Source organism: Gossypium raimondii, chromosome 11 (genome assembly GCF_025698545.1).
Source record: "Gossypium raimondii isolate GPD5lz chromosome 11, ASM2569854v1, whole genome shotgun sequence".
Classification (NCBI taxonomy): domain Eukaryota; kingdom Viridiplantae; phylum Streptophyta; class Magnoliopsida; order Malvales; family Malvaceae; genus Gossypium; species Gossypium raimondii.
This window is the reverse complement of record NC_068575.1, coordinates 44,874,892-44,884,804: the sequence shown is the minus strand read 5'-3', so window position 1 is coordinate 44,884,804 and position 9,913 is coordinate 44,874,892. Positions and strand designations below refer to the sequence as shown.

The 9,913-nt window shown below is 37.8% G+C and overlaps 3 protein-coding genes across 4 annotated transcripts; all 3 read left to right on the top strand.

The window, feature by feature from the left end:
• Positions 1 to 974: 974 nt before the first annotated feature.
• On the top strand, positions 975 to 3,865 carry LOC105803672 (CSC1-like protein At4g35870). Its single transcript, XM_012636024.2, has one exon. The coding sequence runs from the start codon at positions 1,137 to 1,139 to the stop codon at positions 3,543 to 3,545; it is 2,409 nt and encodes an 802-aa protein (XP_012491478.1). The 5' UTR covers positions 975 to 1,136; the 3' UTR covers positions 3,546 to 3,865.
• Positions 3,866 to 4,309: 444 nt separating this feature from the next.
• Positions 4,310 to 5,494, top strand: LOC105803676 (uncharacterized). The gene is made up of 3 exons (XM_012636030.2): positions 4,310 to 4,876; positions 4,958 to 5,009; positions 5,092 to 5,494. Exons 1-3 carry the CDS (start codon positions 4,719 to 4,721, stop codon positions 5,278 to 5,280), a joined length of 399 nt encoding a protein of 132 aa, XP_012491484.1. The 5' UTR covers positions 4,310 to 4,718; the 3' UTR covers positions 5,281 to 5,494.
• A 223-nt stretch (positions 5,495 to 5,717) lies between these two features.
• Positions 5,718 to 9,052, top strand: LOC105803673 (aspartyl protease family protein 1). Of its 2 annotated transcripts, none has more exons than XR_001136553.2 (10): positions 5,718 to 6,136; positions 6,243 to 6,378; positions 6,926 to 7,161; positions 7,307 to 7,531; positions 7,655 to 7,790; positions 7,862 to 7,935; positions 8,031 to 8,130; positions 8,216 to 8,388; positions 8,508 to 8,579; positions 8,655 to 8,728. XR_001136553.2 is itself a non-coding variant. In XM_012636025.2 (10 exons), the coding sequence occupies exons 1-10, from the start codon at positions 5,835 to 5,837 to the stop codon at positions 8,885 to 8,887; spliced, it is 1,572 nt and encodes a 523-aa protein (XP_012491479.1). In that variant the 5' UTR covers positions 5,724 to 5,834; the 3' UTR covers positions 8,888 to 9,052. The 2 variants fall into 2 exon arrangements, 1 of the variants encoding a protein (XP_012491479.1); XM_012636025.2 differs by having other exon boundaries at positions 5,724 to 6,136; positions 8,216 to 8,273; positions 8,655 to 9,052.
• The last annotated feature ends 861 nt before the right edge of the window (positions 9,053 to 9,913 follow it).

Here is a 9,913-nt window from a genome sequence, read left to right as displayed (position 1 = left end):
TAACTTACATTCGAAATTATTTCGGCCACAACTCTACTGGCAAGGGTAAAATGTGGTCATATGTCCTAAGAAAATATTTAAAAGAATAAAAATAATTTAAGACAAACACGTTTCATGTATTATTTGCTTTTACATATTCATGATCAATTTTATAAAGCTTAAAATGCGTTACAAGTCTCTATACTTTTTAAAAATTAGAAATTTAGTCTTCCTATTTTTAGATTTTAAAATTTAGATCCAATATTAATACCATTAACTTTTTCTTTTGTCAAATTTAAGTTAATTACAAAGTTATTTTTAATTACATGGCTATCAAATGAATATATTTTTTTGAAAAAATGATAGCAACAAATTTAAAAATGTTAATGTTAAACTTGAATTCGAAATTTAAAAAGTAGAAGAATTAAATTTCATGAAATATAAGTATAAGGACTAAATTCTTAATTTTTGAAAAGTCGGGAACTTGTGGCGCATTTTAACCTTTTATAAATTTATTGTCCCAACCTATCAAAGCTTTGAAAACTTAATAAAATGGATCAAGAAATTTAAAATAAAAACAAAGGCTACTAATGACTTATTTTTCAATTCTTTTTATAATTTAGATTACTAATTTTAAATGTTTTAACTAAAACAGATTGGATTAGAGTATACAATACTGATTTTATATCTCCAAAAATTAATGAGGTGTCATTATTTTATTGGTGTCTAAAAACTAAAATTTTTAAAATAATCCTAATATAAAGCATTCCCAATGGGCCCATTTTGACGACGTTGAAATGCCTTATCAATGGATCCGAAAATAGGCCTAGCAAAGGAAGCCCAACTGGTTGCCATTCAAAATTATAAGGGTATAATTGCAAGATACAGTATTAGGTAAAGGGTATAATTGCAAATACTCTATAGTTTTTAGGAAAATCCATAACTAGTGCATTCCGTTTCCGACAAATAAAAACCAAAATGACGCAGATTATTAGTTAGATATTAGATTAAAAAAAGAAGAAGAAAAAACACGCACACAAAAACGACAAGAATCTCACCTTCCTATTATTTCCCCCCTTCCCACACCCCTATGAATCGAAACCCCAAAATCCAATTACGAAATCCCTAATTTTCCCCTTCTCTCCGAGGAATCTCCAATGAGCGAGACGCTTCCTCCGCCGCCGTCCCCCTCATCCGATGAAGACTTCGCGAACGACGGCGCGTGGTATGGCAACATCCAGTATCTCCTCAACATTTCAACCATCGGCCTCCTCTGTTGCGTCCTCATCTTTGTCTTCCTCAAGCTCCGCAGCGATCATCGCCTTATTCCCGGGCCATCCGCTCTGTTCGCTAAGCTCCTTGCCGTCTGGCACGCCACCGGCCGCGAGATTGCCCGCCACTGCGGAGCTGACGCCGCCCAATTCCTCTTAATCGAAGGCGGCAGCTTCGCGATTCTCTTGTCAGTCGCCTTTGTGGCTGTTTCCGTCTTGCTCCCCGTTAATCTCTACGGCGGCACTGCTTTATTAGACGATCAGTTCTCGAAAACCACTGTAAGTCATATCAGTAAAGGTTCAGGGTTACTTTGGGTGCATTTTCTTTTCGTGGTTTTCGTTGTTGCTATTTTCCATTATGGAATGTCTGCTGTTGAAGAAAGATTAAGAATTACTAGGTTTAGAGATGGGAATGGAAATTTAAGTGACCCCAACTCGAATTCAACTGCAATTTTTACGATTATGGTTCAGGGTTTGCCTAAGAATTTAGGGGTTGACAAAGGTGTTGTGCTCGAGTATTTTCAGTATAAATATCCGGGGAAAGTATACAGGGTTGTCATGCCTATGGATTTATGTTCTTTGGATGATTTAGCCACTGAACTAGTTAAGGTTAGGGATGAAATTACCTGGTTGATAGCAAAGATCGATTCACGTCTTCTGCCGGAAGAAAGTGAAGATGTGAATGGAAATGAAGGGTTTCTGGGTTGGATCCGTTGGTTGGGGAGGAAAATACAACGAGTTTTTGATCAGATTTCGGGTACATTTGGGTTTACAGATGAAGAAAAATTAAGAAAGCTGCAAGAATTGAGAGCTGAGTTAGAGACTGAATTAGCGGCTTATAAGGAAGGGCATGCACCAGGTGCTGGGGTTGCTTTTGTGATGTTTAAGGATGTATATACAGCGAATAAGGCGGTTCAAGATTTCCGGAATGAGAAAAAGAGGCGGTTTGGGAAATTCTTTTCTGTCATGGAGTTAAAGTTGCAGAGGAACCAATGGAAAGTTGAACGAGCCCCTTTGGCCACTGATATTTACTGGAACCATTTGGGATCAACAAAATTGTCACTGAAACTGCGAAGAGTGTTTGTAAACTCATGTTTGTTGTTAATGCTTTTGTTCTTCAGTTCTCCACTTGCAGTAATCACTGCTGTGCAGAGTGCTGCTCGGATTATTAATGCAGAAGCAATTGATAATGCACAGTCGTGGTTGGCTTGGGTGCAGAGTTCAAGCTGGCTGGCATCCCTAGTCTTTCAATTTTTGCCCAATGTAATTATATTTGTTAGCATGTATATAGTGGTCCCTTCAGCTCTTTCTTATCTTTCCAAGTTTGAACGGCATCTCACTGTATCCAGTGAGCAGAGAGCAGCATTGCTAAAGATGGTTTGCTTCTTCCTTGTAAATTTGATCCTATTGAGGGCTCTTGTTGAGTCATCATTAGAGAGTGCAATCCTTCGGATGGGTCGATGCTATCTGGATGGAGAAGACTGCAAGAGAATTGAGCAATACATGAGTGCTTCATTCCTTTCAAGATCTTGCCTTTCTTCTCTTGCATTTCTAATCACAAGTACATTCTTGGGAATATCATATGATCTGCTGGCTCCAGTTCCTTGGATAAAGAACAAGCTTCAGAAGTTTCGGAAGAATGATATGCTCCAGTTGGTCCCAGAAAATACTGAAGAGTACCCATTGGAAAACCAGAACCTGAATAATTTGCGGAGACCGCTGATGCCCGAAAGTTTATTTGACTCTCCTAGGATGGGTGACATTGACATTCCAGGACAGGATCTTTCTGTCTATCCTATCAGCAGCCGGACCTCGCCTATACCCAAGCAGAAATTTGACTTTGCGCAGTATTATGCATTTAATTTGACAATATTTGCCCTGACCTTGATATATTCTTCATTTGCACCACTCGTGGTGCCAGTGGGTGCAGTTTATTTTGGATATAGGTATGTGGTTGATAAGTACAACTTTCTGTTTGTGTATAGAGTCCGGGGATTTCCTGCTGGCAATGATGGAAGGCTGATGGATACTGTGTTGAGTATCATGCGGTTCTGCCTCGACTTGTTCCTCATCTCGATGCTTTTGTTCTTTTCAGTCAAAGGAGACTCAACAAAGCTGCAAGCCATATTTACTCTTGGGTTGCTAGTAATTTACAAACTGTTACCTTCTGATAGTGATAGTTTTCAGCCAGGCCTTTTGGAAGGCATGCAAAATATAGACAGCATTATTGATGGACCGATTGATTATGAGGTTTTCTCACAACCTAGATTCGATTGGGATACATATAGTTTATGATTATCAAGTCATTTACGGTTCCCCACTAATTAATTAATTCAATGATTTGTGTAGCGTACCTCAATGGCTTTCTAGTGAAATCTTTTTAGGTGTATGTGGGTATCATATTGCCCTTCTCTTTTTACCCTTTTTAACACGTGGGTTGATTTTTGATCATTACTGTAATGACCTGCTTTGTATTCATACCTGGCTCGTGTGTTTTCAAGGATGTATTTCACAGTGTCGTGCAAGTGTACATGAAACGCATGACTGATTAAGTCCAATCAGAACAAGGAAAATGGCACTATGATCTTAATTCAAGTCGAAACATTTCATATCCATTTATTATAGTTTGGTTATCAAATTGCAAAACCCATATAGCATTGTAATAAATAAAACTGTAATTTGCATCCTTTTTTATCTTCTAATCTAGGCGATGGCATGTCAGCCTAACTGGATAATTATCCTTTGTTTTGTATATATACATAAAAGTGAATATATCACGATATTTGGCAGCAATAGAGAGATTTGAAGCGGAAAACAAGGCCTAAAGTATCCAAATCCAATAAAACCATGCTGTAAACGTGAGTAGAGGATTCATGATTTTCATGCGAATTTTGTTTTAGATGAGGTGTCATTTGTTCTATTAAAAGGTAAAGAGAAAATGATACGGTATATGAGTATGAGATAGCGAGAAAATAAGTGAAATAACGCAACCATTTATTATAAATGCCTGAAATGGTAGGGAGAAAGAGAAGTTCCAAGTGAGGAAAAACATGGACGAAATTATTTGTAGGCAAAAATTAGAAACAGAGGAAAACTAGGAGATGAATGCCAACTATGTCAACTGTCAAGAGTCTTTTAGACCTGTCCTATAACATATCCACTCTTGGCCAAGCAAATGGAACCTCTCCTTCACTCTACAATCCATTGCACACCTTGCCTTCCTTCACTCATCACTAATCTCTCTCCTTCTCTTTCTCTTTCTCTTTCTTTGACTGCCTTGTCTTTAAATTAAAGGGCCTTTTTTAAAAAAAAAATTATTTATTGCCATTTGAATTCGAATGAGAGAAGATTAACAATAATAACAAAGGAGGGAGAAAAAAAACAGTAGTCACAAGTAAGTTACCGAGTCTTTGCTTGTGACTTGGAATTTCGTTTCTTTCTTTGGAGAGGAAGGCCGACGAGAGAACCATGCAGCATTTACCAGTTAAAAGCAACCTTCTTGATTCAGGTTCGGAGACGACCAAATTCGGCTTCGGTGGTTACGAGCAGCTCCTTTGCCCCAAACCTCGCCGTGTCGGACCCGTCGTTCCCGAGTTTCTCAAGCCCCTCAGATGTACCAAACACAGGTTGGTTTCAATTTCATTGCCATGTTTTTTTTAATTTACATTACATTGGCTAATTTGGCCTCTCATGTAAATCATCATCAGCGAACACAACACTGATGGGAGAAGTGGAGTTCTGAACATAATTGCTGAGACGGTAAGGATTTTCATTCATCAAAACATAAATATATATACACATATATGTTTCATAGATTACTAATAGTATCACATGATCTTAGACCAATGATGGAAGAGAATCGGCATGCACGGGGTGTTCCCCATCTTGCTATGCAGGGTCACCCCCAGGCAGAACAGGCAACCCTCTGGTTCATGACGTCAACTTCATTCACCAGATGGAGCTTCTTTCACCTTTCACCAGAACCAAGCTTTCAGATAAATTTGGCATCACCTCTGCCTCTCCTGTTTGAGACCATTCATGTCAAATTTGTCCACTGCACCATCAGAAACTAGTCTTTTTCTGGGATTTTTTTGGTAGCTTAACATTTTAGTACCACTATGTCTTTTTATTATTATTTTCTGTTGTAAATATTATGAGTTGAAATGGACTGGGGTGTCTCTTGTACATAAAAAGCCAAAAGGGTTTCTTAATTGTTTTCAAGTTGGATTTCCTTCAATGAAGTTCAAAGTTCTGCCTATGAATGCTCATGCAAATCAGTTCTGCCTATGAATGCTCATGCAATTCCTTACTTAAAAGAAGAAATTATTGCATTGAATATAACTGCCACCGCCAGTTCAACTTCCTTAACTGTCATATAATAAATGAAAGTTAGGCCCCACATCTTCAAATCCTTTCAACATAAATCCAAATACCACCAAAAAAAAGTAATGATTTTTCTCTTTTAAAAACTAAAAGCTACCCAAGATCCAAACCCAATCTTTACTTCCTTCTTTTTTAATATCCATTTTTGTTTGTTCCAAATGCAAATCTTTGTGGACAATCCACTTAAATTCTCCTGATACAATGATTAAAAGAAAAATGTCATCTTTCACAAAGACTATATTTTTCTTGTGGGTCTTAAGCACTAAGCTCAGCGATGGCCGCATCTTCACTTTCAAGATGCACCACCTTTTCTCTGAACCCGTCAGGAACTGGTCCAACTCCACTGGGAAACTCTCTCATTGGCCTGCAAAAGGTTCTTTTGAGTACTACGCCGTTCTAGCTCACCGGGACCGCCTCCTCCGCGGCCGCAAACTCTCTGACATCAATGCAACCCTTTCTTTCTCTGATGGCAACTCCACTTTCCGCATCAGCTCTTTGGGATTGTAAGGATCTTTATGCCCCCTCTTTTTTTGTATTTTCTTGGAAGTTTTAGATTTAGGGCACTGTTTATTCTTTTGTAATCTTGCTTGGGGTTTTCTTGGGGTGCAGTTTACATTATACAACAGTTCAATTGGGGACTCCCGGGGTGAAGTTCATGGTGGCACTTGATACAGGGAGTGATCTTTTTTGGGTGCCATGTGATTGTACCAAATGTGCTCCAACTGAAGGAACTACTTATGCTTCTGTATGTTTTCTTCTTTTCGTTTTTTTCTCCCTTTTTATTCTGATTTTCTATGTTTTCTTCATGTCCCTGATGCATTTGAAAACGCTAAGACTATACCCCAACTTGTCCCCTCAAATGCAGCTCCTGTTTTGAATTTCACTGTTTATAACAAAGTTTTGCTCTCAGATCCTTTTCTGTTCATTCTAGAAGTCAAATCCAAATATGTAGTCCAAAGAAGTATAGTAGAACAATTTTCTTTTGTGTGTGTGTAAAGGACAGGGTATCCCAAGCCACATTGGACTCGAGGTCCCTCTCAACAAGTGCGCTTCTCAAGGTTTGAACTTATGCTTTCACCCTTAGGAGGGCAAGGCCGCTACCACCTCAACCTACAGCTTGTTGGTATAGTAGAACATTTAACCACATAAGGATGCTGTAATTTAACTACATTGAGTTAATGGGAAAAGTATTACTGGGGCTTGCAGTTAACCAGCTAGTGTGGAGATCAGTTCTTACACTGGTTGTCCTTTGAATTTATATTAAACTATGCATCTCCTTTGGAGGCTGGCAGGATTTTGAGCTTAGCATATACGACCCTAAAGGATCATCCACCAGCAAAAGAGTCACCTGCAACAGTAGCTTGTGTGCACACCGTAACCAATGTCTCGGAACGTTCAGTAGTTGTCCATACATAGTCTCTTACATGTCAGCTCAAACTTCTACTTCTGGGGTTCTACTGGAGGATGTTCTTCACCTAACAACTGAAGATGGTCATGCAGAATTGGTTGAGGCATATGTCACATTCGGGTAAGCTCTTGTAGTATGCAGCTTAAACATTTTGTATGCCTTATTCTTCCATCCTTCCCTTTTGCTGAAAGGCACTATGTAGGCCAATATTTGTTTCCCCAACGCTTTTCTAGGTTCAGATGAAAATGCAATATGAATTGTGCAGCTGTGGGCAGGTACAAAGCGGCTCATTCCTGGATGTTGCAGCTCCCAACGGTTTATTTGGGCTTGGCATGGAGAAGATAGCAGTTCCGAGCATTTTATCACAGGAAGGTTTGACAGCTAATTCTTTCTCCATGTGTTTTGGACACGATGGAATTGGAAGGATCAGTTTTGGAGACAAAGGTAGCCCTGACCAGGAAGAGACTCCGTTTAATCTTAACCCACCGCAGTAAGTGGTAATTTTCTTATTTACTTGATGCTTGATAAATAGTGAATTTAGATTGATGTATTAATGTTGCTGATGGAACATTTTATGTTATTCTTTAACATCTAGTCATGATTTATGCTGCAGTCCAACCTACAACATTACCATAACTCAAATTCGGGTGGGGACAGCTATAATTGTTGGTGATATTACAGCTCTTTTTGATTCTGGGACTTCGTTCACATACTTGGTTGACCCAACTTATTCAAAACTAGCAGAGAATGTATGTATTTTGCATGTTAAAAACCAACAAAACTTGATGTCCCAACTTTAGTAACTTATGCTTTCCTACAGTTCCATTCGCAGGCACAAGATAGGCGCCGCCCACCTGATTCAAGGATCCCTTTTGAGTACTGTTATGACATGAGGTACATTCTTTAGTCTTGTTCATACACTGTTTTTCTCCATTAGGGGTTGAACTTGAATTCTGCACATATTATCTCTTTCTCTTTGCATCATGCAGCCCGGACGCAAATGCTACTTTAATACCCAGTATGAGTTTAAAAATGAAAGGTGGAAGTGACTTTCCAGTCTATGACCCGATAATTGTCATTTCTACTCAAGTAGGATCCTTCTCCTGGACTTCTTTCATTTCGTACATAGGGAGTGAAGATCATGTTAAACACATTGATCTCTAATGATTTGCAGAGTAAACTTGTATACTGCTTGGCTGTCATCAGGAGTACGGAACTGAATATTATTGGACGTAAGTCTTGCATATAGCATGTGATTAATCGAGTGCTTCTGCTAGGTTATTAAGTTGGAACTGATTAAAAGACAAGCCTCAGTTGTTCCTTTATTGCTCGACTGTATGAAGATAGGTGAATTAGCAATGTATTTCATGAGGTTCATTAATGCTCTTCTCTGTACACCGTAGATGATGTCACTAAGTTCCAATATTTTATATCTTTGCTTATTGGGCTGTTCTTTCGCTAAACAGAAAACCTTATGACTGGTTACCGAGTGGTATTTGACCGAGAAAGATTTGTATTGGGCTGGAAGAAGTATGATTGTAAGTGATGCTTTGCCTCAATGCTTTAGTATGTTGGACCTTGTTTGCTTACGAAATTCAATGGCTTTCATGCAGGCTACGACGTTGAGGAAACTAATACATCTGAAGTAGAATCTTATGCCGTCTCCACACCTCCACCTGTTTCTGCCGGAATCCATAATTTTTCTACCCCAGAATCAACTAGTAAAGATATCAGAAATACCGATTCTGGCAGTTGTGTTCCCTTGCGAACTTGCCATCTCCATATTTCTCTTCTGGCTTTCTTCGGAGTTGTCTCCATATACATGCATATGGCATATATGGGTTAGATGTCTATCTTGTTGTTGTCTTAAGGCACATATGGCAGACAGATTTAGCAAAGGATAGGGAACTGTTGATCATTGTCGAATTTTAGAACACCGAGTCCAAGACAGAGACAGTATCGTCACAGTTTTGCTGGAAATAAAACCATGAATCAGTTTTGATCAGCGTAAGATATGATATCATGGGGCAACCACTGAATTGAATATTCAAACAGTCCACAACTAGGGTAGATAGGAAATTGTTGGATAGAATTTGCAAGTCATCTCTCAATCAACTTGGTAAGGTCGTGACTCGTACCGCTTTTGCTTTGCAGCTCCATCTTGGAACCTTCCCTTTGAAAAATTCCACACTTAAAATGATAATAATAATTAAACCCATGACGATAATTTCTTATCAAATAATTATTATATAAAAGGATTGCGTGCGACTTAAATAAATTTTCATATAATTGACCGCATCCCAGACTATGATATGGATTGGTTACCAACCTAAAGTAGAAGTGAAAGGTGGCTTTTTGGCTTTAAATATTAACCAAAAGGCAGGCGGAGTAATTGCTAGGCTACCATGGCTTTCTTCTTCTTCTTCTTTTTTTATTTTTTATTTATTGTTGACTCCTTCCATTGCAAACCCAAATGCAAATATGATGAAATCCATTACTATCCTTTATTGTTGTCGTACGCAAATGTGATTGAATATTTTACAATCAACCTTGGTTTTGGATACTTTTAAAAACATTCCAAAAAAATAGTTCTTAAGATGTGTTATTAACAAATTAACATTAACTTCAATTTTATATAAAATTTTAGTAAAAGAAAGTATTAGTTATTAATAGTTTTTATTTTTCTTAATTTTGTATTTATTAGTTAATTTACACTTATTTTTTAAAATTTTATTAATAATATACCTTCAAAATTAAAACATAATAATATATAATTGATGTCAGAATAAATCATATTTTGAATTTATTTTTAAAATATAAATATTATATAGTAACTACTCTCCTTCTTCTCTTGTATATTATATCAACAATT